The 26,318-nt window shown below is 43.1% G+C and overlaps 1 protein-coding gene across 31 annotated transcripts in view; it reads right to left on the bottom strand.

Annotated features, from left to right (window-relative positions):
* APBB2 (amyloid beta precursor protein binding family B member 2) overlaps positions 1 to 26,318 on the bottom strand; it is a 159,324-nt gene that overhangs the window by 93,044 nt on the left and 39,962 nt on the right. For 27 of the 31 annotated variants that reach the window (XM_072037674.1, XM_072037680.1, XM_072037660.1 and 24 more), the window contains 2 exons: positions 17,262 to 17,360; positions 5,876 to 5,985 (listed from right to left, as the gene is read on the bottom strand). Coding sequence is in view for 16 of the 31 variants with exons in the window: in XM_072037660.1 (XP_071893761.1) it covers positions 5,876 to 5,921 (46 nt within the window). In the remaining 15 variants the exon portion in view is untranslated. Of the gene's footprint in view, positions 1 to 3,145; positions 3,165 to 5,875; positions 5,986 to 8,575; positions 8,689 to 17,261; positions 17,361 to 26,318 lie in introns of those variants that run through there. The other 4 variants (XM_072037668.1, XM_072037683.1, XM_072037670.1 and 1 more) reach the window with 2 other exon arrangements.

The following is a 26,318-nucleotide window of genomic DNA, read 5'->3' as shown; positions in this document are numbered from 1 at the left end:
CAAATAAAGATAATATCTCAGACTAGTTAATTACAAATAAACAACTCTAGTTTAAATGCATGCTTCACTCTAGAGAGCAAGCATTCATTTCATTCTCTCTTACAGAGACTAACTCAGAAATAGTAACTGAAGTTTCTGCAGTTGAGACCAACAAAGTAAGGAGGACTTGGTCCTCTAAATCCTGCAACTTCTCAAGTCTCAAGTGTCTCCCCAAAGCATTTACAAATTCTGAAGGTAAATAAGATGTAATCAGACCTGATCAGAATTATGAAAACCAAAGCAACCAAAATGCTGTGCAGGACAGGCAGTCCATCCGGGTGCTTAATAAAACGACAGTAGGGAATCAGTGGTCACAGGTTTGGCACACAAAATGACTTAGACTGACTCAGGCTGAATGCAGACCAGGGAATTTTGAGCCTCCATATAAATTTAACTTAGATCATCTGACAACCCCATAACCAGGAAGCAGCTCTATTAGAAAGATGACTGATTCCTGACCAGGGCTAAAGAAGCTGGCAGGATCCACCACAACACTGGCGTTCCACCTGCTCGCGATGGCACCAACTCAGCAGCACCAGCCTCTTGGGTCAGAAGGCACAGGCAACAAAAGTAAAGATCTAGCACAGGTGACAGCATTATTAACAGAAGGAGCAAAAAAAAAAAAAGTTAACTGACCCCCTGTCAGATGTGATGGATGAGCTCAGTTCCAGCACAGCATCTGTGCTGAACAAGAAATAAAAAAATTACGATTATCATTACCCACCTCTCACACATCTCGTCTGCGAGCCTGCTGTTTGCAGTTTGCAAACACTTTGCTATTCCCACAAAGCCTACAAAGCCTACTGCATATGCCTGAGCACAAACAGCTTCTCCAGGAACAACTAAGTGTATATACACAAATGCAGACAGTTCAGGTTTGCCTTTTAAAAGAATATATTTTAGCAATTAAGTTCCTGGAGGCCTGGAATCAGGATTTCACCTGCAACAAACTTCAGTTGCCCTCTGAATTACATATAATAAATTTATGGCTAGTTACACATTAAGCTCTTATAAGGTTATCCAGAAATGTTTTTACCCTCAAATTACCCTGACTGGCAGTAATAGTTCTGAGCCAGCAATTACCTCATAGCTGATAACTCAAAATACAATTGAAAGAGCATGGTACACCTGCACTGTTTTCTTGTTACTATAAGATTGTACTTAATGTCAGGTTGGGCTCTACACATGTTAATCTGAACACCCAAATAAATGGGACAACCTTTCAGAAAACTCTCTACAACGCTATATGAAAGAAAATATATTATATTATTAAGTATATATTTTTAGACTCAATATAAAGAATCAAACCTCCTAATTTAATTTATTCATGGTGTTTTCATTTCAAAATCATTTCAAACTGCAAACAGTAAATTGAGACAAGTGAGCAAAAAAAAAAAGTACAAGTCTTAGAACACAATTAAATTGATTGCCAGGTTTTGTAAAAGGAGATGATCAGGACTATTAAGGAGAGGGAACTACAGATTTTTCACATTGACAACATTCATTCTGTTCCACGTATTTTAAAAACATTTTGTATCTATCCTAAGCAAGGTGATTGTATGTACACATCTGCTAAAACTGTCTTAAAGTTGGACCCGTGTCCTCCCCACATATCCCTTTCTCCCAGTAATGGAGTAAGATGTATTTCAGAGCAGAGGGTGCATTAAACCAGAAATCACATCCTCATTTTTAGTTTGTAGTTTGTTCTTCCATTAAAAACCAAACTAAAATAAGGCTTATTACACAAAGAACAATTTCAGCCAGACTCAAAATTTGCCAGTGAAACTACGTATTGTCCTCAACCAAGCCTTAATGGGACAACCAGGAAATACTTCACTACACAGGAACAGTTTATATACCAATTGCTGCAGTACTGCTTAAGCTGACAGGCAGCTGCGAGATGATTAAGAGGCCCATATCCCATAGTAACTCCCCTAAGTGTTACTGTGCTACTAGAATATAGAGATAAGTTTAATTTTGGCCTACTGAAGCAAGTAAAGCTCCTTGAGAATGCTGCTGTACTGCAACAAGAAACTTTTACCCACAGAACTCTTATATAAAACAAAAGGGCATGCTTATAAATAAAATCAATGTTTTATTGCATGCCTATTTTCTTTATGGTCCCCATAAACTAAACAGATCAATCCATAATAAAGTGGAAGGAGAACATAATAAAAAAAAAGCAACAGCACTTACTGACATTTATATTCCTCTGAAGTGTGGCTAAAAGTGTGTTCAGTTTCAACAAACTTGGCTGTGAAAGCCTTCAAACAAGTGGCAAAGAACAAGCTGCTAGCATTACTGGCCTAGATTTCAGCAAGGAGTCTGAGGGTCTCGATGTGCTAGCTAAAATACTCTGCTCCTTTCTCTTGTGCTGTCACCTACCTACAAATCAGACCTTCACGAGGTGCTTTTACACTGAGGGAACCAAAGTTCCCTTAGCAAGCACACACCGCACAGCCCCGTAAGGTGGTGGTCGTCCATGAATGTGCAGCAGAGCTACTGGGAAACCTTCAGCTTCAGGGCACTCTTCTCCAGTTTTATTGTTGAGGAGAAGTGGACCTGTCAGGGAGCTGGTGTATTGCAGTGACCTGCAAGTATTTAACTGTATTAAGAAATACAGAGAAGTGTCAATATGCACCCATGGTTTGTAAAGGAAGCTTTTTCTCCACAGGCTCCCAGTCAGCTGGCAAAGGAGGTCAGCGCTACAGACTTGACTTCTTATCTGTGGGATCCAGCACCTGTCCTGGGGCTTTGCCAGGATTTCCCAAGGGACCTCGATGAAGCTGTCATGCAAGACTCCACAGAGCTTCCTAAAAAAGGTAGAAACCTAAACAAGAGAGGAGGAGAGCAACGTATGTACCACTGGGTACCTTTGTAAGTTGTACTCCTTGAATGGTATTCCTGCCTTTTCCTCGTCTAAGATATAATGATTTTATGCAGCTTGTCAGCAACTTTATGAGAACCACACCTCCTGAGCATGACCCAAGCAGTGCTGATACCTGAGTCTCACACTAAGATCTCTTTACACCGAAGTCTGGAAAGGCCAGAAGATACAAGGCAGGAAACCGCAGATTGAATCAAAGAGCTGCTCAGGGTGACTTACATGAGGCAGACCTGGTGCTGTCTTCTGCAGAAGGAAAGGACGAAGACGGAGCTGCAGGCACGAGCATGTCCTCTTCCAGCGAGTGCCAATGTGGGACTGTGCCTCCGCCCTGGCATACTCCAAAGGTCAGCAAGTACTGAAACTACCTCCCAGAAATTCTTGCATTTCCTCGCTTCTCAGGTCTTCTGAGAACAAAACGGCGCTGAAACCAACTCCAATTTCTCAAAAATTCTTTGCTTCAACTTCAGTAACTAATACGAATTAATTATCCCGGGGACAGACTATGCACAGGCATCACATCAGAAAGCTGTATCAGACATACAGAAGCCTTTTGCTCTGGTGTGCAGAACCAAAATTTTAGCCAGTGTGGAAGAAAATTTGAGGCTACCTAAAAAACACAACTCTTGTGTTTCCAGGTGGGTTGCTGCAGAAAAGTGGGTTTTACAGGCAAATATTAGAAGAGATAAAAATATGAATGAAGATTACAAGAAATTCATGAAGGAGAAGTCTGTTTACAAAACGTAGCTTCTCATTAGCTGGAGATTTTCCATTGTTAAGCCTATAATTTTCATAAGAAAAACACAGAAAAAAACACCACCACCAAAACAGCACACAGGGGCGGCTCCCTGTTGGGTATGAAGTCAAGACAAGCAGTGTTAAGTAGAGACAAGAAAACACCCAAGACTGTTTCCTTCATAGTAGTAATTAAGAGACATCACTTCTCTTTAATTACACATTTAAAAAGTCTAAACTAGCAGGCACCTGTTAAATTCACCACTCTCAATTTTACATTTTAAACATCTTGCTTCTTCTATGCCTTCAGCACCTGTATTTCAAATGTATTTCCCAGCACTGGACTACAAATAAGCTGTTTTCTATTTAAACTGTTATGTTTCCTTGCATGTAAAAACTTCTGCTCCTTTCCTAAGACTACGCAGTACGACATTTGCTAAATTTATGAAATAATTCAACAAAGCAGTCAGTGCCATAAGTGACTGAAAGGTCATCTTACCACCAAAGGAGCAATACAACTGGCATACTCCGCACACACCTAGTTCTTCCCCTCACAGAATTAATTTATTTACAGAAAGGTGGTTATCTATATCCATGCAGACAGACAAAAGAAAAGCCAGAGACAAAGGCTTAAGACTGCACCAAGTCCTTAACAGTGCAACAGGAAGATCAGAAAATGAGGGTAAAGCAATTCCTGTGTTTGCAACAACTGTGATGCCTGAAATACAATAACTGAGATGCTGCAATTACTCATCACTTACACAAAGAAAACAAAAACAAAATGATGTATTTTGCCAGTACTTTCACTAGGATCTATTCTGCTATTAGAGATGTATCTCCCAAAGACTGGGCAATTTCAATGCCATTACTGTTGGATGCCCAAAGCCCTTATTATGCCAGGCACCAGGAAGTCGCACAACTCATACAGCAGCAAAACCAAAAAAAGAAAGCTAATTTCCTGGCTTAGAGACCACAACAGGTTAAAGGAAGGGAAAACTTGGATAAACTAAAGAATAAAGCAACCATGAAGCAGATGTTTTGCTATCCCTGTCCTCAGACAGGAGCTCTGGCATCAGTTATTCCTGACACAAATCTCTGACTTGGCAGATGACAGAATAGAACAGTTCACTTGGAAGGGACTTTCAAGGATCATCCAGTCCAACCACCTGACTGCTTTAGGGCTAAAAGTTAAAACATATTATTGAGGACTCTGTCCAAATGCCTCTTGTACACTGACATGCACGGGACATCAACCACCTTGCTAGGAAGCCTGTCCAGTGTTTGACCGCCCATGAGGAACCCCAGAGAAGAACCCCACCTTCCCCAGGCAAACAATTCCAGTTCACCACTGTCTGCAGCTATTAAAACAGACAATAGGAAAAACATCCTAGGCTCTTCTGACAATAATGTAATGCCCATTACTTGTTCTGTCTAGGTAGAAATGGGAAAGACTCAACCACCTACCATTACAAAGGATCATTTTAAAGCTCTGAGCTTCAAGCCTGGGCTGAGACACATATACCATATCTTGCAGGATGCATGAGAGGCCAGGTTTGAAGGCCAGTTCCTAGATGTAACATCAAGTGATTCAAACAGATTATTGCAAATCCGCATGACTGCCAGAGACATATCAAAGCTGTACCAGCCACTTCTTCCCCCAGTTCTAGCATTGACAATATCCCAGTGCTAATATCTAAGGCAAACTCTTTGCTGAAGTACCATCTAAAATGTACAATGCATGAATGGTATTGACCTCAATAGTCAAAACTGGTGCTGTTAGTTGCAGTTATAAGCAATTAAAGCAATAGTGCACTGTGACGCTTTAGGATAGGCTCAAGCTGTCTGTTAACTTGAAGGTACGCGCTGCTAAAAACTTGGGATGGGAGTAAGAAGGAATAGCAGCTAAACTTTTGAACCCTGTAATAAATGAACCATGGATACAAAACACAGCACACGGCCATAGACTTGGTCAAGTCAAACTGTACGGTGTTTTTTTGTTTGTTTGTTTGTTTTATTTCCAAAGTTCTCAAAAATGCCTTTGCAGTTTGAACATAAATCCATATACTTACCATTTGGGTATACACACAGGAGAGCTGTGTGTATCGATTAGAGTGTGTCAGCATCCTTTCACAAATACTATTTCAAAAAAAAATTATAAACTTAGCCATCTTCCAAATTAATGCAGTGACAAATAAATTAGACCAAGTGCATACGTACACGAGCTGCTTGGCCGATAGTGAGCCCCCGGGTACCGCCTGCCCATAGTGCCAGTCAGCACATCACCGCACGCCGTCCGCTGCTCTCCCAGTACGGATCGAAACGCTTAGCTGGGGAAGGAGAAAAAAACGAGTGAAGATTTAGTGCAACAGCTGTATCTTTTTCATTAAAATGCTAATGACCCCTACAAATTTCAGGATAACTACATGTATAAATTATTCATGGTCATGTTGTCAGAGTAGATGAACTGTTGTGCTATACATGCAGCATAAATTTATTATTAGTGCTTGGCCTCCATTAATAAGCTTACATAAATTTTGAGGCACAGAAATGTCTCAGGTCATACAGCAGTTTAATTTGGCCCTCAATACCAACAGAAAAACAAACACCGAGAAAGAAAGAGTATGCTTTTAGCTTTAAGTACAGGCAGCAGGTCAGACCAAACATCTTAATTTTTGTGAAGCGATTAGTAAGCAACAAGTTGGTGAACAGATCACTATGGAAGCAGAACTTATCCGTACAACAACAGGGTATAATTGCTTTGAATCTGTCTCTAAAACCATTACTGGCTTTACATGAATGCAGTCTTAATACTAGTGCAGCAGTTTTCTTGAAGTATCAAAACCCCCATCTGACCCAAGAATTGTACAACACGTATCAGGGTCAGCCTGGAATAAAAAAATCACAAATCACAAATTCAAAATCTTAACTGAAATGCTCCCAAACTTGCCAAATACCAAGTGTAAATACCAAGCCTGAAAACAAGAAGTTCCATTGTTTCTATCTTTAGTGCAAGATTTAGTACAAAATCTGAAAGTTAATTTTCAGCTTTCCCCTTTTCTCAGACTACCTGAACAACCTTCACATTCCCAGATGTCTCCCAATACCCACTACCCGTCAACCACATGATTTATAAAGATACTTTTATTTTGATTTCATTCTCTCCCTTCTGTTGCTCTGTATCAGCCTTCAGTCAACCCAAATCCAGCCCCCCGTGTTACCCCAATTCTTCCTCCTGTTGCCATTGGCATCGCTGCACTGCTCTGGTGATCTGGCCTTCCCTCCCTAGCAGAACAGCCTTGGAGGGGGCTGTCTGCATCACATCATTAAATAAATAAAAACTCCCAGTCCCCATAACTATGATCTTAAACAGCTGAATTCCACTAGAATAAGTATTTCCTAAAGAAGTGTGGCCACAACGGGAACAAATCGCTCTTAGGAGAGGCCAGGTAGGGACACAGATGTAAAACTGTTTTAAAATAAGACATTTTAACAATCCCCAAATCTCTGAAAAAGACAACATGAAGATACATTCTTGGTAAAGCAGAGGTTTTATCAGTTTCTGTATAAAATGAGACCAGCAGAAATTTACAACCTGGCTGAAAGCCTACCTATCAGAAGTCAATTTGGAAACAAGTGCCACACAGACAGGGTAAGGCAACTGCCCTGGGAAACAACACGGATACTGGCTGGGCTGTATGTGCGAGCAGGAACACACCAGAATTAAGATAAATGAAGCAGCAGCTTGGCTTTTTGTTCTTTTTCGAGAATTATCTTTTAATTGTGAGCAGAATGAACATGCCTTTCAAAGTAGGATAGAGGCAGATTTGTTTATTCAATGTACACCACCCAGCTATCCACCTGCACACGGATCTGAGGTAAGCCTAAGTGTACCTAACGCATCAGGTCAGGTCTTCAAAGTTTTTAATCTGTTTTTTGTGCTTTTTTTTTTTTTTTAACAGCTGTTTATTTTATTTTATTCTATTGCAAAACCACATTAAGTCATGCTTTATATTAACTTTTACATCATTGTAGTTAAATGAAAAACTATATATATACACACACACACACAAATGCACATATAGTCTAATGATTTTTCTCCAAGAAGTGTTTTGATTCAACTCTGCCTGAAGAATTATTTTTGGTCCTTTCTCGATGATCTTCCGTGATTTCTCTCCGAGGTGAAGGCACGGAGAAGCCCAGCACTGCGAGCACTTGCGGACAGCCATCACACAAAGCCTGAGCAGCACCTTCTCATCCCCGAAACCAGCGTCCACCTCACCTGATGCCCTCACATTTCTGATAGCTGCAGTGCCAGACCTTACAGCCACCCGTCACCATGCGTAAATGAGGGCATAAATCACCTCGCAGAGAAGTCTGCTCTGACTTTCTGCTGAGGCTGTCACCTTCCTAAATCATCTTCTTTACAGGGCTTGTCGCAGCTCTTCTATGTTTTAGTGTTTATAATCGCTGCATAATAGTTTTGTTTGACTTGTACAAATCTGACACTAGTGAAAAATAAATACAACTCTGGTTTTTTCTGTTTATTTGTTTTAAATGTGTATCAAGAAGTTATGTCCAAACACTGGGTGGATAGGATCATTTGCTTCACTTAATTCTGTAGCACAACCAATTCATAATCTAAGTGCCATGCATGTAGAAGACATTAAACCTTTTTTTTTTCTTTTTTTTTTTTTTTTTAACTTGAATTTGTTCAAGTACGCTGCTGCTTATGAGAGTATTAAATGGCCAGCTGACTCCTTCACCTTCCCTGGATCCCCTCCATCAATATTTGCAATAAATTACACCTGCATTCAAACACAATCTACAAGATTCTGGTGGCCAGTGTGTATGTACAACAGGTTGCCAGCAGATGCCCAAGAAAAAGGATATGAAAAAAGACAAAAGACTGCAAATTACCTACAGAAGTCACTCAAGCGTGACTGACTCCATCATTCAGCAGCCACGAAGAAGAACAGCTACACACAGCAGGGAAAGGAAAACGGCATTGCAAGAAGTTTCTCAAGGGATACCTACTCAAAAAAAATAAAATCACATTGCAGTGCTCTCTGGGTGATGTTCTGACAAAATGCACCATCCTTCCTTTCACGTCTGGCTTTGAACACCAGGAAATAATTCTGCTAGGGGATGTGCAAGGGGAATGCCTTTCATAAAATAAATAAATAAAAATAATAAAAAAAACCCCACAGCTTTCCCAGCCAGCTGCTTTTCAATCTGCCTGCACGCAAGGCTCAGAGGGCAGTGACCACGGTGTGTGTGCACGCAGACCTCACTGCGTGGAGCAATCATCATCAGCTACCACCGATCTTCCAGCAAAGACCAAAACAAGGGGGTTACAATATTTAGGGTTACAATGGCAATTTCTGAATCTCATTTGCACCAAGATCAGAGAACAGCATTTTTCAGAGCTGACTGGCAGTAATTCTGCATGAGAAGGTGTCTGTTCCTTCTGCAGCTGCAGATGCCACTCTGCTTTTGTTTTCCACGGGAAGCTTTTCAAGCATGACCGGGACTTCTGTCACAGCATTTCAGCACTACTATGCCACCTTTTTCCTGTATATTGTAGGAACAAACACAATGTTGCCGCTGTCCTTCTAAGAACGGATGCAAAACTTGGAAGCAGAGAAAAATAGTACTAGAAACATCAGAAAATGTCTTAATTTCTGTGCTTGCCAGCTCTCAATTAACTAATGGCATGAGCTACAATTTCTTTCTTCAAACCGATGCATCTGCTAAACCCAAAATGTTCATTAACTGCTCAAATGGGAAAACAAGGCCCAAATGACCACATTTCTCATTTTGTTGGTATCCTCCATTAAGCACTGAAACACAGCAAAGAGAATGACTGTGTTTTATTACTTGAGACTATCTCCCAGTTCATTCATCCACCTTACCCATTAGCAGCCACGTTAGCATTAGAGCCTAAGAGGCTCTCCCTGCATTTCACCCTTACAAAGGCATTAGGGAGCAAGTGGATCCCATACACTGCCAGGAGAGCAGGACTTCAAGCCAAGGCTGTTTCCAACTCCCATGGTTACAAGAATGCCCTCAAAAGACAAGCTGGACGTAAGATGAAGCTGAACTCAGCTGGTTTCCAGAGTGCGAGGACAGAAAAGCAGCAATGTGAACCAAAACAAAAAATGGTTTCTTTAGACAGCTCCTTCTGGAGTAGTCGTCCCACTACCAGCCACCACAGATACCTCCTGCAACTCCCCTTGTCACTGTCCCAAGCCGCCACTCTCTTTCTACCTTCGAAATGAAACACCAAAATAAGACCATAAGAATTCTGTTCAATTCTTATTCCTCATTCCTTCTGTCATCAAACTTCTGACTCCTATTGCTATTTAATTAACGCATTACATCCCCAGTCTGCAATGCACCAGAGCCCCAGCACTGGCTGTTGTTTGGGGACCCGGAGGTAGCAAATGCAAACAAATGCGGTGAACGTTGTGTTTCAAAACCTCAGGGCAGGGATTCTTCTCAAAAAAGTGGAGCCCAATCACATATTAACCTATATGGATCACATTTATCACATCCATACAGATATATACAGGCACAGCTGGCTAAAATACAAGTTATAATTCACGGCAGAGGACTGACGTTGGAACAAAATTATTTTAACAAAGTATTATTTTACTTGTGGCAATGGAAGACATTAGCACAGGCTTTCTTCATACTTGATTTTGATCTCACACATACAAACTTCAGCCGCCCGGACAAGCCCAGGCAGCTTCTTGCAGTGTATTTTTCAAAGATCATAAAAAAAAAAATACTTAAGGAATGGACAATTATCAAAGGTATTGAAGAACTCTGATGCATGGAGGGAAGCTCAAAATGTTTACCTCAGAGGAGGTAACGAGGCTGAACTCAAAGAAAGGTCCCAACAAATGGTTCAGTGGAAGCAAACTGGGAACTTCTGGCCATCCTGTGCCACAATCAGAGGAGAAAGGAAATACAAGCCATAGGGAAGAGCTGAAAGTATTGGATGTTAAAAGAAAATTGCTATTTGTATTACCATTAATGACTTTGTCATAAAAGGTGTTAGCGAAATCTGCTGGTGGCACAAATACGGAAGCTCTTCTGCAAGGAGAAAGCTGCAATCACCAGAAGGAAAGCTGAAGCCTGGGAAAGGAACGTAATAGAAAAGTAATGAAGTGAAATGAAACAGAGCACAAGGTCAGTCATTCAGGGAACTGCTAAGAAATTCTGCTATCAGTGCTGAGCCACGATGGAAGGAAGAGACCCAGGTACATCAGCAGGGCACTGACCAACGCTGTTTTCGGTGCGATGCACTCACGGGGAAGGAAAATGTGCTGTCAGGTGCCAGCCCCCTGCAGAGCGTTTGTACAAGGTAATGCCCAGGCCTCACCCCAGCAGCGCAGCAGCATCTGGTCCCTCACACACCGGAGTGATTAATGGAAAACACGGGAAATTGGAAGATAATCAAGGTAACAGATTTTTGTCTTGTACGGGGATATTAGGAGTTTGGCTTGCAGCAAAATGACGGCTGAGAGAAGCACCAAAAAAACCTGTAATGTTGGCACAAGAAGAAAGAGCACCTAAAGCAGTCATTACTATATTTAGGCTGGAAATTAGAACACAGCTAACATCAGAGAGATGTGGTCCAAGAACAGCCTTCTGAAGGGTGTAATAATTAGCTAACAACAAGCTAATGGGGCTTCATTGTAAAAGTCACGAACTGGGTAACATGATGGGGTTAAGCATCTGAAAGGGAGATGCTTCTCAGTGGTTTAGTCCTCTCAGGTGATTTTGCTTTTTTTAACCCATTGTCCACAATTTGTCTGTGGAATTCACCAAGAGGTGAACAAGCATCTAAACCACAATCTCAGGACTAGAATTCAGCAGGGTTATAAAACTGCAAGATTACCAAATAACAAGCGCATCTGGAACACAAAGTTAAAAAAAGGTAACTAAGATTTGGGGTATCAAGTTTCAAAGCATAAAACGACTTTCATCTAGCAGAAATCTGGATGAAACTTTGTAAACAGGTTACTCAATCTGCCTTCTGCACTTTTTCTCTGACTTCTTACTGCTCTGAAGCAGCTGAAACCAGCAATGACTGAAAACAGATGAACCATTTCTGAAGCACGATTCAGAATAATATTTACACTTTTTTTTTAAGCTCTTTTGTTATTGCTTTGTTTGTATTTGAGGGGGATTGGTGTACGTGTGTCTTTTTTTTCCCTCCTCACAGAGATGTGAAAGAATAAGAAATGGAAAGTCATGAGGAACTTACACAGAACAGCACTGTAGAGTCCGAATAGAGTATACACAAAATAAAACTCTCCTTTGTTTCCAGTTATGACAGGTTTTATGAATGAGACATTAGATACTTCCATACAACATCAAGTCCAGGCTGGATGGGGCTCTGAGCAACCTGGTCTAGTGGGAGGTGTCCCAGGGGTTGTGATTAGTTGACCTTTAAGGTCCTTCCCAACCCAAACTATTCTTCTGTATGTTTGAATATTTCTGTTGAATTAACAGCTATTCATTAGCCATACAATCTCCAGCATTTTAGTAATAAAGTAGTATTTTTCCAGTGATGCTGCAGAAATTACTCCTATTATTTAAGACTAGTTAATGAAATAAGGAAAGAAAAGGTTGTGGTTTTTTTTAACATATTTCTAGAAGAAAGCTACAGAAACTACCCCTATAGTTCTACAACAAAACGTCATGATTTATGTAACAATGTTGTACTGAAATACTTTGGAAGAAGTTTACCAAATAGTAACTATACTGAAAACAATAGAGGAGTTTTTGCCAACGTGCTTCTTTAACCCCACCATCTCTCAACAATGACGACTACAAGAGACAACCAAACCATAGCATGTTGGATTTGTAGTTTCATTTAACTAAATGCCTATTCAAAACCCATAGCCGGTATATTGACAAAAAACACTTGGTAATCCTTTTTTGTATGTTGCATTACGCAGTGGACATGATCCTCTCTGCCTGTTGCTCTAGCTCCGTACTGCCGTCAGGCGCTGCAATCACACGCGTGAACAACTGAACAGTAGCTGTGAGACAGGCCCTCATTTGGGGCTCTTTGATTCTTTCCTCAAAGACAACGATGAAATGCTTTTAGAATAAGGTAAGCACATTCCTGGGCACCTCTTCTCTTACCTCTTCCATTCACATCCCATATTATACTGACAGATGTTGCAGTAAAGCATCAGTTGTTCCTAGGTTGACAGGCCACGTGCCACGTTTCTCTGCCACCATGCAGTGGAAAGGATTCTCAGCATTCAAAAGGGAAAAAATACTACCTGAGACACAAGTCAAAATATGGTTTATTACCTGTTATCACATAAAAATTTCCACCTTTCCTGAGTCTGATGGAAGAACTTATTATTAGGATTATTTTTTTTTAAATTAATAATCTGTCTGAATAATCAGAATTGAGTTTTGTGTTGTGTCTGATGCTTCCAAATCCTGAGCCAGGAACAATGTTGTTAAGTAACACAATACTCCATTAAAAATAATTTAAAAAACAACAAAGGATTCTCTTTAAACATACTTTAAAAAAAAAACTGCACATTTCTACCTCACGGTACTAATTTACTTTATTTGACAAAGCAGATGAGTCTGGTGAAAAAAAGCAAACCACCAGCTCAGACTCAATTTTTTTTCCAGGTCTCTCCGCTCCACGATGCCCTCCCCCCAAGGCAAGAGCTGTGTCCTTGGTTTGCAAGGACAATTGCCATCGATATAGCACGAAATTTATTTCTTTTTGGAAGTATGATATACCAAGGTTGTAAAAATGGCTGAACCATGTCCTGTATTACCCCCTACTACATCTTCTGCTGCCATTACCAGTGGCAAAAGGCAACGATAAACGATGACAGCACAAGCACAGCCCGTGCCATGCACCTGCTGCAGTTTGAGGAGTTCCCCAGGGCTTCCTTTCCACCCTACTGCACAGCGCTATTGTTAGGAGACACATCGGGCACCAGGGAAGTGGCCTGACTTTGTGAATAGCATCTTCCACAAACAAGAAGCTATTCTTTCCAGTCTTAAGTGAAGATAACATACAGCAGAAGCTTTCTGACAGCCTCTTATGCCATGGAAAAAGGCTTGAAGGGCCCAACTGGCGAGCTACCACATTTGCCAAACAACAAGTGCTCCAGGTCATCCCCTGAGGTTCCAGCTCCTCTACTGGAAGGGCAGAGACAGGCCAAAAGGAGGTCAATCACAATGGGACACAAAACTCCCCATGAAACACCACCAAGCACGTGTGTTTTGGGCCACACTTGGTCAGACTCCACCAACTGCATGGCTTCGTACCCAATAGTATGAAATGTCTCTCAGTAAGAAACTGTTGAAGTAAAAAGGGGTCACCAAGTACAGCCTGAGGTGACAGCAACCACTGATTTTCTAATAAGCCTACAAAGCTAATGATTCTGGGTCAGCCCCTAACATAGAAGCCCACACATTACAGAAATTAATGTCTCAGCAGAAATGCAGCCATGAAAACTGAACTCATTCACTGGGCCACGGAGGAAGATGCTGATGCACCTGAAGGACAACCTGAGCTACTGCTGTGTCCACACACAGTTTGTTCTTGGCATGGACTTTGATCCTTAAAGCATGTTCCACAGACACGTTAAACATATATTTTGCTTTTTAATAACCACAAAGAACCATATTCAACACAGACATTATATATACACACGCGGTAAACACAAGACGTTGTGGTTACAGGGTGTTTTATCAGAAGATGAAGTGCCTGGGAGTAAAGCTCACAGCATCATGTGAAGCTGATCAGCACTGCTGCATGTTAGGTTACGTGATAAAAAGCTCATCTCCACACACAAAGGAGTTCAGTGGCAAGTGAGGGAATCCCAATTACCCCACAGACACTAACCCAGCTCCTACCAGGGCTGTCCCAGGGGAACCTCAACCCCATGGGCTGGATGTGACCTCAGATGAGTCAAGGGAAGCAGCTCTCCAGGTCAGCCCTTCAGAATGAAGAAGGTCACTGCCTACAGGAGTAGGGAACTCACCTATTCAACTCGCCCTTGATCCACCAAGGCTTCTCACCTTTACACTTCCATCCTGCTGGGGGAAAGTGGGCAAGCAACTGGCATGTTTCAACATACATGTTTCAGCCTCACCTTCCTGAGAAGGATCAGGTGCTTCTGGCCATTCCCTACATCCTTTGTCTCTATACCCCTCTAATTCCTTCTTTAAAACTCAACTGCACCCTGCAAATACCTTAAATAGCACATACACATGGTGTATGTGTAAATATTACCAACAGCACACACAGCTGCACAACCCTCCAGCTGGGGATCCGGGCACATTCCTGGGGTGCTTGTGGCCTGCCCTGACCCTAGGGACGTGCTCCTATTTCCCATTAACAGCTCTTCTCCTGGTCAGCCCAAGAGGGGCCTGGGCGAGGGCACTAGCTGTGTTTGTGCTTGCACAACTGCTGAGTGTTCCTGCCTGTGTTGATTTCTGCAGCCAGATGAGTGTGTTTGGTTGGCTGTGCTCCTGTGGGACTACGTGCTCAGTCTTGCTCCTGGTTGGACCTGGGGTCACGGAGCTGCAGGCCCACAGAGGCTCTGAAAGCCCCCATCAGGCTGCTGGAATCTGCAGTGCTGCAATCAACAAAGTCAAAAGTCAGTAATCTGGGGAAGTACAGACATTCAAGCACTCCCTTTGGCAGCAAAACCACACAAATGCTCCAAGGTAACACAAAAAACTTGATGTGAGGCAAAGGGAGCTCAACAGCTCCAAATCCCAGCACCTCCTCGTTAGATCATCACGAGAATTTGACCACAGTAACATTATCAGCTAATAAGACCAGAGGTAGACAGACTGCTGCTCAGCTCCTATTTCCTCCCTTTCTTTGTCTGAAAGCATTCATTAGCAAGGAGGAACTCCAAGAACATTTACTGACCAAATTAATCATTACTCCCTTAATAGTTTCCTAGCTGTTAGAAAAAGAACCAAATTATCTCAAAACTCAAAAAAAAAGTTACACCAGGCAAGAACCAGCTAAACAAAACACTGTTCTCCAAATTATTAAAATCACATGGCCAGGCCTTTCCACTCTGCCTGGAATAAGGGGGCACAAATAACCACTGTGCCCCAGCAGGAAATTGCAACCTCAGTTGCTTCACCTCCTCTGGAGAGCCACTTACCCCTGGATTCAACAGCATCGTCCCCCCACACAACAGGGATCAGTTTGTGACTATTTGCTTTGGTCAAAAAAATAACATGACTTCTGCCACTGGATGTGACAAAGGCAGGATTCCTGTGATTTGTGCCTTCCAACTCTTCCTCCTGTTCTGCTACTGAATGTGCCAAGCTCAAGTCTTTGGCTCATAAATGCCAAAACTCCCCTACTTAGGGTTACCTTCATTAGGAAAGTACAGCATGTAACCAGGAAGCCATCAGCCAGCGCTTGCACACCAGGCTCCTAGAGCCAGATTCCATCCTTTCCCAACTGCAAGAGACTACAACCTAGCCAAGGATTGCAACCACCACAATGTGAGAGAGACAGCACGCAGCGTACTACAACTCCAGCAGATTATTCAGCGCCCAGGAACAGCTGGGAACATGGTTTGACGTAGTGAGTACATGACTTAGTGAGTAAATAATCCAAATACACATATAATTATAGTCCATAACTGCTGTACACTGAAACCTGAGGGGGGCAGCAATGGCAGTCTGACATGACAGTCAGATGTCAGATTCTGAACACAGAGTTTGTGAAGAACAAAGGAGAAAGCTCTGTTTTGAAGGAAGTCCACAAGAACCAGTATTCTCAAAGCAAATTTCCTGGGCTTCCTATGGGGAAAAAAAAATCAGGCACCTTCATAGCTGTAACTCAGCAATAATTAAAGAAAGACATAAAGGGAGTCCAGACCTACAGACACGCTTAGCCGAAGCCTCCCAGCTATCAGCACTCTTAATGGACAGGGAATGCCAGACCTCTTAAACACCTTCCTTCTGAGGATGGGAAGCCCCATGGCTTACCAGGTGTGGGGAAGCACACCCAGCCTGTCAGGTTGCTGCAGTAGAAGGGAAAGCCACGGTGCCAGAGGCTTCTAAGTCCCTTCACGTAGATAGCCTCAGCCAGTAACACAAAGCAGCTGATGCTGGCTGTCTCCCACTTCAAAGCGCACCCTGAACTGTTGAACACATCACAGGAAGCCACACTCCTGCTATAAAGTACACTGAAATTTACCAGGAGTGTCCATGTTAGCAGATTTACTGGTACCACAGAGGAAGAGCACTACTACAACACACCCTTGTTGCATACAACCCTTTCTCAAGTGAGGAGGCAAAGCTGCAGTGTTTTGTTGCACAAACAGCTGAAAAAACCTACAATATGCACGACTAAATAATTACTGCTCTTGCTAGAGTCGCAGAGGAGCTGGAACGTCTTTGTTAAGAAATGTCACGATAACAATGTGAGTGATACGTAGAAACACAGGCACCTCCTGGCTGTGCTGGAAGAGGTCTGAGAGCTCAGTGCCTGAGATGTGAGATATGAGAGGCGCAGAAGGAGCTCCCCCACCCCAGCAGACCCCTGGACCCACGGCAGATGACTTACCCTCCCCAGCTCGCTGGTGGGAAGTCCGCACTGGAGCACTAAGTCCTCGAGACCTTGGCACTGACACCCTCTCAGGTCACAATGAAGAAATGAGAAAAGCTGCAAAACAAAAATGTGGCATATTAGGGCTCTTGTTAATGAGGAGTCAAGAAGGGATTAATGAGAACTGCTGAGCTGCTGGAGGTCAGGGTTAATGGAACAAATGCTCACAGCCACCCTCCACTGCACCAGGAGGCGACACGAGTCTGGGAACCAGAAAAGCAGTGCAAGTGACCAAGTAACCCCAACATCATCTCTAGTTAGCCCCCTAAAATCTTCCACAGCATACTGCAATGCATTCTCAGGAGAAGTAAAAGCCGAACAGAGGCAGAGACCCCTGGATCCTTATATTATGGCGCAGGGATCTTCACGATCTGGGCGGGTGTCATAAGCTGATGTTGGACAATGACATGCAGAAACACTGAATATTGGTGAGAAAGTGCCTTTAGATGAAAGAGGAGCCCTAAATTACTAAAAAAAGCAGCAAGAAGTCCTCACTAAACAGCACATTCATAACCTACTTCAGAAAATAAAGTCAAAAATCTTCTCCGTTAAGCCTGTGTTCAGCAGACACCAAGTACATCATTCATTTTTGCAGTCTGTACACTACAACACAGTCAGACCTCAGCCTTCCTGCCCTCTGGTAAACAATTACGTTAATGCTGTGGATTTTGGTATTGAAAAATATATTGGAATTGTTGCCACATAGTGATAGAAGCGAGGTTATCTCCCCATCAGGAGATGCTCCGTCAGTGGCAGCAGATCTGTCAAACCACGCTCTAGGATTCAAGGTATTATTCAGCTTCATATTTCTCTCCCCATCTGGAGGAAATAAATATGCAAGACTGCAGATACAAATCTCATCTGCTGTAAAGCTTCAAATTTATTTTTTTTATTAAAGCAAAAGCCAGTCTAAACCAAGCCAAACTACATCCCATTTTAAGAGAGCTGTTCTTTCCTGTCCTTGTTCTAAAAGTAATTCAAGAACTCTAAATCCCAGTTAAGTGATCTGTTTTGTCTTGGTACTTAAGAGAGATAAAAACGCTCTCTTTAAAATTGGATTTGTCATTTGGAGGCTTAAAAGTTGAAACTTTTATAAACAAATGAAAAATAATTTTAAAATCTAAAGCTTTTTGAATAAATCGAGAAAATATACTCATTTTGATTTCAATAATGAAACAGATTAAAAAAACTGCCACCTCTTCCAGTGGGCAGGAAGGAAGCAGAACAATGCTTCGTGCTCATTAGCCTAATGTTCTAACCCAATTTAATGGGCACAGTTGTGTGGACTTTTGTACCAGACGATCAGATTTCATTGAGAGGGACAGAACGTGCTATGTGAACACCCTCGTGCCAGCAAAGCCAAGCAAGTAGGCACTTGCTTCTGTTTGAGATTCACAGGGTTCATATGAACAAACCTTCCTGGGGTAAGCCTTAAGACCCCAGCCTTCTGCACAGACCGGGCACGCAGGCTAGGTTTTTTCCTCCCTAATAATTCTAAGGGTTTCTTCCTGAGATAAACAGATGCTGGCGTGGCCATTGTTATAATTAACCCTCTTCATCCTATATATGAAACCTAATTTGCTTTAGACCAAGCCTAGTGTAACAGCAGCAGAAGCAGTGGCTAATTCAATAAAAACCAGACAACTCAAAAGGCATTTTATGCCTGGAACGAGACAAATTCTCTCCTTGCCTTCCCTTCGCAAGACACAGGAGGAAGACGATGGCTAAATCACAGCTTCCCCAGCACAGGGGATCTGTGATGGTGCCTTTAAGACTACTTGGGAAATTCTTCAATAACTCTTGGGAGGAAAGTGCAAAACAAAGTCTCAACAACTTCAGATCCAAGGAGACACTGCTGCTGCCATCAGCTCCTGCCACAGGGCTGCTGCACCCCCAGCATTTTTTATTTCCCAGCTGAGGACGCTCGCCCAGCCCAGCCCTCCCCAGCTCTCCTGCATAACACGTCCACCTCCCCACCCACACTCTCACCACGCTGCCTGCCTTGAAAACTGGCAGATTGGAGAACAACGACTGGGGGATGAAGACAGGACCTGTTGTGTTTTGTTTTTTTCCCCCCTTCCTACTTACATAACTTAATGTTTCAAAGAAAACCTCAGACAGCCAACAGCGCAGCAAGCTGTCTCCCAAACCTATACGAACGAGAATAATTAATTTAGGACTTGATTAAAAGCGGTAAATTGGAAGGCAGATAACATGCAAGCACGGAGAGCATCCTTCAGAAATGAATCAGCAGATGCTTAACGCCCACAAAGGACAAAGGAGGCACACACTGTTTCAATTAGTGAAATAAACAACTGGCTGCTTGAGGCAGCTCTAGGTGCAAGTGCAGAAAATCAAATAGTCCCCATCTCCCTCCTCTGCAAAGACGGAGTGACAGCTACGTACACTTGAAACAAAATTAGATGTTGCTGGATTTCCACAGGACACAGACCTGTAGTTGGCTGCTCAGCTAGCCTCGCAGGTGCCACCATGCAGCACAGCCTTGTGCACATGACAGCACCTGAATTAGAAATAAAAACAAAACAAAACAAAAAAAAAAGCAGAAAACACCATCTGGCAAGGAAGGGATCAGGAAGCTATCACCCTTGTTGAGATGCTAGCACAAACCTCACTTTGTTTTGAGAGAGCTGTAGAAGTAACACCTAGCTGATGAAGACTCCCTGTGATCTTCAGCATCAGACCAAAGCCACCTTCCTGAGGCTAAGCAGTCTTTGTGAGCAAGGAACCACCGCAGCTCTCCCCCAGTGCCCCACCACAGGCCGCATGCGCGGCACGGAATTGAAACACACATGAATTTATGTATGGAGACTGAAGATGTATATTACTTATGTAAAACATTCATTTCATGGTGATGAATGAACCGTATCACTACAAACCCTGTAACAGGTATCGTGCTCCAGCCTTCCCCCTGCACACGCAGACACGCTGCAGCTGGGTTGTCGGACTGGGAACTCTGCCTTAGGTGTCCTTTAAACAGGGAGTGAAGGATCTCACTTCCTAAAATTTCCACCTCTTTCCCCCAGTTTAAAAATACTGCAATAGAAAGAGTCCAGCACAACATCAATATTTAATAAGTACAACGTGGTCATCTATTTTAGGGATGGATTATTCTCTTTCCTTCCAGAAAGCCAATTACCAGTGCCTAACTCCAGACCATTAGCCCGCCGGTAAGTCACCTGCAACCACACCACAAACACAGGCTGCTGGAGGTTCTCGAAAAGAAAAAAAGGAGGAGCTGAGTTTTGTTCTGCTGTTTCTAGGGCCCTTAGCGTGGAAATAGTTAAAAAAAAAAACAAAAAAAAAAAAACAAGCAAACACAGATTACGATTTTCTTAAAGCAAGGAAAGTGCCAGTTGTATTAACAAGTTGTGCTTCAGTCTGACACGAGTGAAGGATGCTGATGACACGCTGAAGGGTAAAAGAGTCATTAAGAAGGGGGTAGGGGAGAAAGCTGCTGTCACTGCCTCAAGATTTTCCTGACGTTTTTAGTATCTACCTTCCTTTGTCTGCAAAGAAATCTTACCTTCTTTGACAGCAGATTTTGCCAAATCCATAGAAGGGAGCATCTTATACATTAATTCACTGAGTGCCCTAGAGGGCTGCAAGTAAGAGAGCATCATTTAGATGGCATTTTACCTTCCCAAGTTTTTGAAGGTCAGGAAGATGTAGTGGGAGGGAAGGCTTTCACTTATCCCATCATAGCTCAGCGCATTCAGGAGCATTTCTTTCACAATTAGTGGCTACAAGTGAAACTTGTGTGGTGCTGCATTAATTATGAGCTCTGCGAAGTGCAACAAAAATGAAGAGATTTGGTAATCCATTATTTACAGGAGGGGCCCCACCCTTCCCCTTCCTGGTTAGAAAAACATTCTGGGCAATGACCTTCTAATCCTACCTGTAGAAATTATTAGGATTTTTGAAATATAAGCTCTACATTACGTGCCAGGGCTGCAAGCCAGCTCTCACCCACCCAGATGAGCAGCCCATTGCCAAGCTCCCTCCCTTCCTCTGCAGGGAGGGCTCCAGCAGCCCCCCGTGCCATGCCATAGGGCCAGGACATGCTCCTGGAAAGGGAAGAGGGAGAGGTCAGGTCCTGCTGGGCCAGGACTGAACGTGGGGATGGGTCTCCTGCCTCCCCACAAGGCATGTCAACCACAGAAGGGACAGGGAGAAGAGAAGGGCTTGATATTCGTGACTGATACCCAGCTCCGTCCCCTCCGTTTTAGTGAATCTTTCTATGAAAAATGTCTGAAGTGGAAGTTGGAAGGTGGTTTTGGCTTTTCCTTTTTAGAGTTTTGCACAAAGGGACAAGGGGAATAAAGGGCAGACTAACAAACTTGCCTTTCACGCTGCTCTGGACTGAATCTGTATCCTCATTTTGGCAACTGCCAGATGTGCTTCGCATCCTGCCCAGGGCAAAGGACGAGTCTGCTGCTCAAATAGCTGCCTCTCAGCTCACTCCAGCTGTAGCACCAACACGAGCTGCTCCTTATATTTCTCCCCATGTTTACTTTAAGCTTCTTACCCAGAACTTCCTTGCCTACCTTGTGCTCTTCCTTCACGCCTCTAAAATAAAACCACCAGTTGTTTTCCAGGCAGCACTGCAGCTCTGTCCACGTGAAGGCGATGCTGCCTGAGGGGCTGCAGCATGCTGGCTCCCTGCCCTACAGCAGGGACTTCACCCTCCAGGCAAAACCCAGGGAATCCTGCACACCAAGGAGGTGCAATCTAGTCATGCAGACCCGTTGGTGGGGGAAGGAGAGCCCAGAAGCGTCCTGCACATAATTCCGGTGCCCTGAGACGGGTTTGCAGAGCACTCAGCATCCCCCCAGGCAGCATGAACCCTTCTCCCCCAACTTTCCATCCCCAAGCCTGTCCCTTTCCTCTAGCTTTCAGCGCTTCTCCAGCCATGACTGCTGCTCATCCTGCAGCAGAACCCAGACAGAAGGGACAAGTGGCTGCTATTATGAAACTGTCTGAGCAGACATCTGGGCTGAGGCTAGCAGTCCCGGGTTACGATGCCAAGAAGCCCAGCACAATCCCCACAGGGTACGCGTGTAGTGCTCCACGGCGACTGGCAGGGCACAGCCCCAGCACCTCTGCAGCCTGTTTTCCCCCCAGCGGATGGCAATCAGGTTGTGTTTTCTGTTCTCTTATCCCTCCTGACCCACGCTTTACAATTCACAGAGGCCACATTTGATTTGCTGCTAACACTTAAGCAGCAACACGAGTGTGCTTTGAAAATGCTTAAGCTGGAGGAGCTGAAGAGAAGGGGAAAAAATAAAAGTGGAAAGAAATCTTATTCAGTATTTGAAAGCAAAGGAGCCTGCAACTCCTCTCAGAGATCTTACCCTTAACACTCCACACAATGGGGTGCAACTTACTTAGCTGAGCATTTTTCCAGCTACACGTTAAGAAGCCAACTTACTTTTATGGAGACATCAAATTTTAAGGAAGGACTTGAAAGTCTGAGAATTCATGCCGATATATGGGACAGAGGGTAAACCACAAGGTTAGAGGCAACTAAAGATGTTTGTCCAGAAGCTGCTGGAGAGAAAAACATTTCCAAATGATTCAACTTCCCAGCAGACATACCAGCCTGGAGACCAGGTCTTATCTGTCACTTGGAGAAAGACCTGAGGGCGATGAGCATTCAGGTCACACACACCTTTTCTGCAGCAACCCACAGCACTGCTATTCCTGTGATAAACACCCACGGCACAGCAGGAGCCAGTGGCGATGAATAATGCAGGAGATGCAGTCACTCCACCACATATCATCCCCATGGGACACGGAGGCAGCATTTTAGCGTAAGCCATCCTTTTCCCCCCTCAGGGCACACCACGCTTTTTCATTATTTTCTCTCCCCTTCCCATTCCACGCATCCATTCGCAGGTCAAACCCAGCAAAACAGGACGGGCTGTTGGGGAAGAGCCGGAGACACAAGCAGGACTGCACAGTACCCTCTCATCAGGTGATGTTTAATACTACATCTGCTCAACACAGGAGCTCCACGAGCCAGAAACATTTTTCCCAACCAGGTACTCCTCAGTCCACGTTTCCCAAGAGATGTGCTTCACCATGAGGCACTTAGCAATGCCAGCCTGGCTCCTCTGCCACTTTCTGCCTTTCCACATCTTGCTTGGCCAGGCCCTCTGCCAGTACCGCTGACCTTTGCTCAGTTTTCACATCAGCTTGGGCATCCACTCACTCTACACATTTATTATGCCATTAGAAGAGCTTTGTCTCACATCTGCATTATTTCATGCTGTTTCTTTTACATTTATTTTCACATATTCAAGAAATCTATATAGGCATATCTGCCCAAGAGGAGATTTGAGAAAGTTCAGGCAGACTCTCAGACTGCGCACTTCGAATGAACGCACTGAAAAAATGCAAAACAAAAGGCTCAGGTCTCTCTCCCGTTTTAGTCATAATCAATGTTAATGATGCTGTTACAAGCCCTCCTGAATTTGGCTTCAAAGCCAGCCAGCAGTCTATACAGAACCCTTAACTGCAACTTCTGCAGCGTGTGCTAACAGAAACCACACCGAGTCTGCGTGCTAGGACAGCACGTCCAGAACTTCTTGCTGAGAAGCTGTTCAGCTGCAAAAGGGGATCTTCTCTTCTCTTTACAAGCCCTGGCCATTTCTGTTCAGGAGAAATGGGGAGAAGACATCACATTTTTTCTATACCATAAAAGATCTTCTGCAAAGCTATGAAGGATTTGGGATGCATCACTTATCCACGTGCTCAGTGGAATTAAGGCAGAACCACTGTTAGAATTAACTACCAGACCTGTCCCACCTCCATTACCTCAAATAAAACAATCGATTTTAATTTAAAAAATAAAACAAAAGCCAACAAAACAGGGTCAGTGAGTCCTGGGAATATTTCTTGCTCAGAATAGCTTGTGGTTAATAGGAAAGTCCTTATTTAGCTTATTGCTCGATTAATCATTTTTGCTAGCGAGCTGACTCACCATCCAGGGTTGATCTCTCCAGGAAGTAAAGCAGATAAAAAAAATACAGCAGCTGTGATTTCACAATTCTGACCAAGATAAATATATTTAGATTTATTTATTTATTTATTTGTAGTTAAGGCCACGGGTCTAGTGCTCTGAAGTACATGCTCAATTCCTTATCTCTGACAGGGAGATCTATCAGTGGAACAACAGCCTGAGGAAAAGAAAGGTCAACCTTTTGATCACCTACAGAAAAAAAAACAATCATCTTATTGCATCATAGGATCTGCTCTGACACTAAAACCTCTTCACTAGTGTATGCTTTTAGGTTTTATTTGTTTGTTGATTTTAAATATACCAACTGGAGGCCACTGGTAGAAACACTGCAGAAACGCTGACCAACTCCTGTAGCACCACCAGGAAAAAATACTCTTTCCACAGAAGAGAAATAAGGAAAACAAAAGATACAAAAGCATCAGCTTCAAAAAAAGTCATTAAAACCAGTGCCTAAAGAGTAAACTGCAAAACAACAAGAAATTTGGTACTTAATGGAGACATTATTTGTGCATCTTGCACTTGCTTCCTGTTTAGACAACGACTTGGCATTGAGTTTAGGATTACTTCTGACTTGAGGAGAGTGTTCACGAAGCTTTTGCCATAAATTATACAAAGTTTTCCTTGATCCTACAGGCTTCAGAAGTTTATTCCCTTAAATTTAGCCAAGTTCCATTGTGTAACACGCAAGCACATTTCTTAATTCATTTGAAAGACAAGGCATGATATTCAAAGAACAACGTGCTGCAGGCCTGCATTCAGTGCTTCTGCCTTGCTACCAAAAATTAACACTTCTCAGGAATGACTTCTACTGGTGTATGATACGGACGAAAAACACAAGATGTGCCCACAAGTCAGGATATACCAACTAGGCCCCAGACTAAAAAAAAATAAATTCTTTTTATTTATTCAAAAGAGTAGGAATGAAGTTACTTACTTTGGAAGCTCTTTCAGAAGACAAGCACTACCAATGCCTTTAACAAATTAACAAAGTAAGGCTTCAGATTAATTAGATTTATACTATGCCCAAAGCGTGCTCAGTTTGGTTCTTTTCAGGTTCTCCATTCCTAAGATCTCAAGACCTAGATTTCATTAGCAAATGGTGCATGGTGGGGTATTTTTAACTAAAATCCCACGGACACAAGGCGGCTACGTCTTCATTACAGCAAGAGCCTCTAAATGAACTTCCTCTTGAAGGGGAAGGAAGTTTTCCCACAGGACATTACACACACGCTGCCACATGGTTATAGTTACACTTCAGGTCTATTCCAAAAAGTGGAAGGTCAGAATTAATACGTTGCTGCAATATTGTTGTGTCTCCAGTAAAATGCCCTGCACGCTGCTACAACCGCTTTCATTAAAACAGAGGAAATACCACGTCAGGACAGACCTGACAGCAGCTAATACCACGTGCTCCAGAAAGAAGCTACAATAAAAAGAATATTAAATTCCCCCAGATCATGTTCCTTCACCCTTTTCTCCCTTCTCGTAGCCAGAAAGGATTAAAATCTCCTGCCACCCCCTTGTTTTTAATAAGGCCTCGATTCCCACTCACCTCAAGATTTCCATTCATGCAAAGCCATCCAAACCCATATGAAACCAAAGAGCATCACTCATAACCACAGCAAGAAGGATCTCACCTACCAATGCAGTGCTCCACATTAAATTCAACTGTTTTTTTTCCAAATAAAGGATTTTCCTGGGTGCACACTGCCGTGCTGTGTCCTAGCACCCACCGACTGACAGCACACCCATTTGTGCCGCACCAGGAATGCGAACTATGTTCAGCATCTTGCTTGGAGGTGCTGCAGGAATTTAGGGTCAGCAGCAGCCAGGGGCTGTAAAATTTACTCAAAACGGTTAAGTTAATCAATATTGCAAAAATGTGACCTCTACACCAGAGGCAGAGGGGCCAGACTCATTAAACGAGTACCAATAACAACCAGAAGCACGAGAACAATGCTGGTTTTGACAGG

This window comes from Anas platyrhynchos, chromosome 4 (genome assembly GCF_047663525.1).
Source record: "Anas platyrhynchos isolate ZD024472 breed Pekin duck chromosome 4, IASCAAS_PekinDuck_T2T, whole genome shotgun sequence".
Lineage (NCBI taxonomy): Eukaryota > Metazoa > Chordata > Aves > Anseriformes > Anatidae > Anas > Anas platyrhynchos.
The sequence above is the reverse complement of the archived record's forward strand: the minus strand, read 5'-3'. Positions and strand labels throughout refer to the sequence as shown.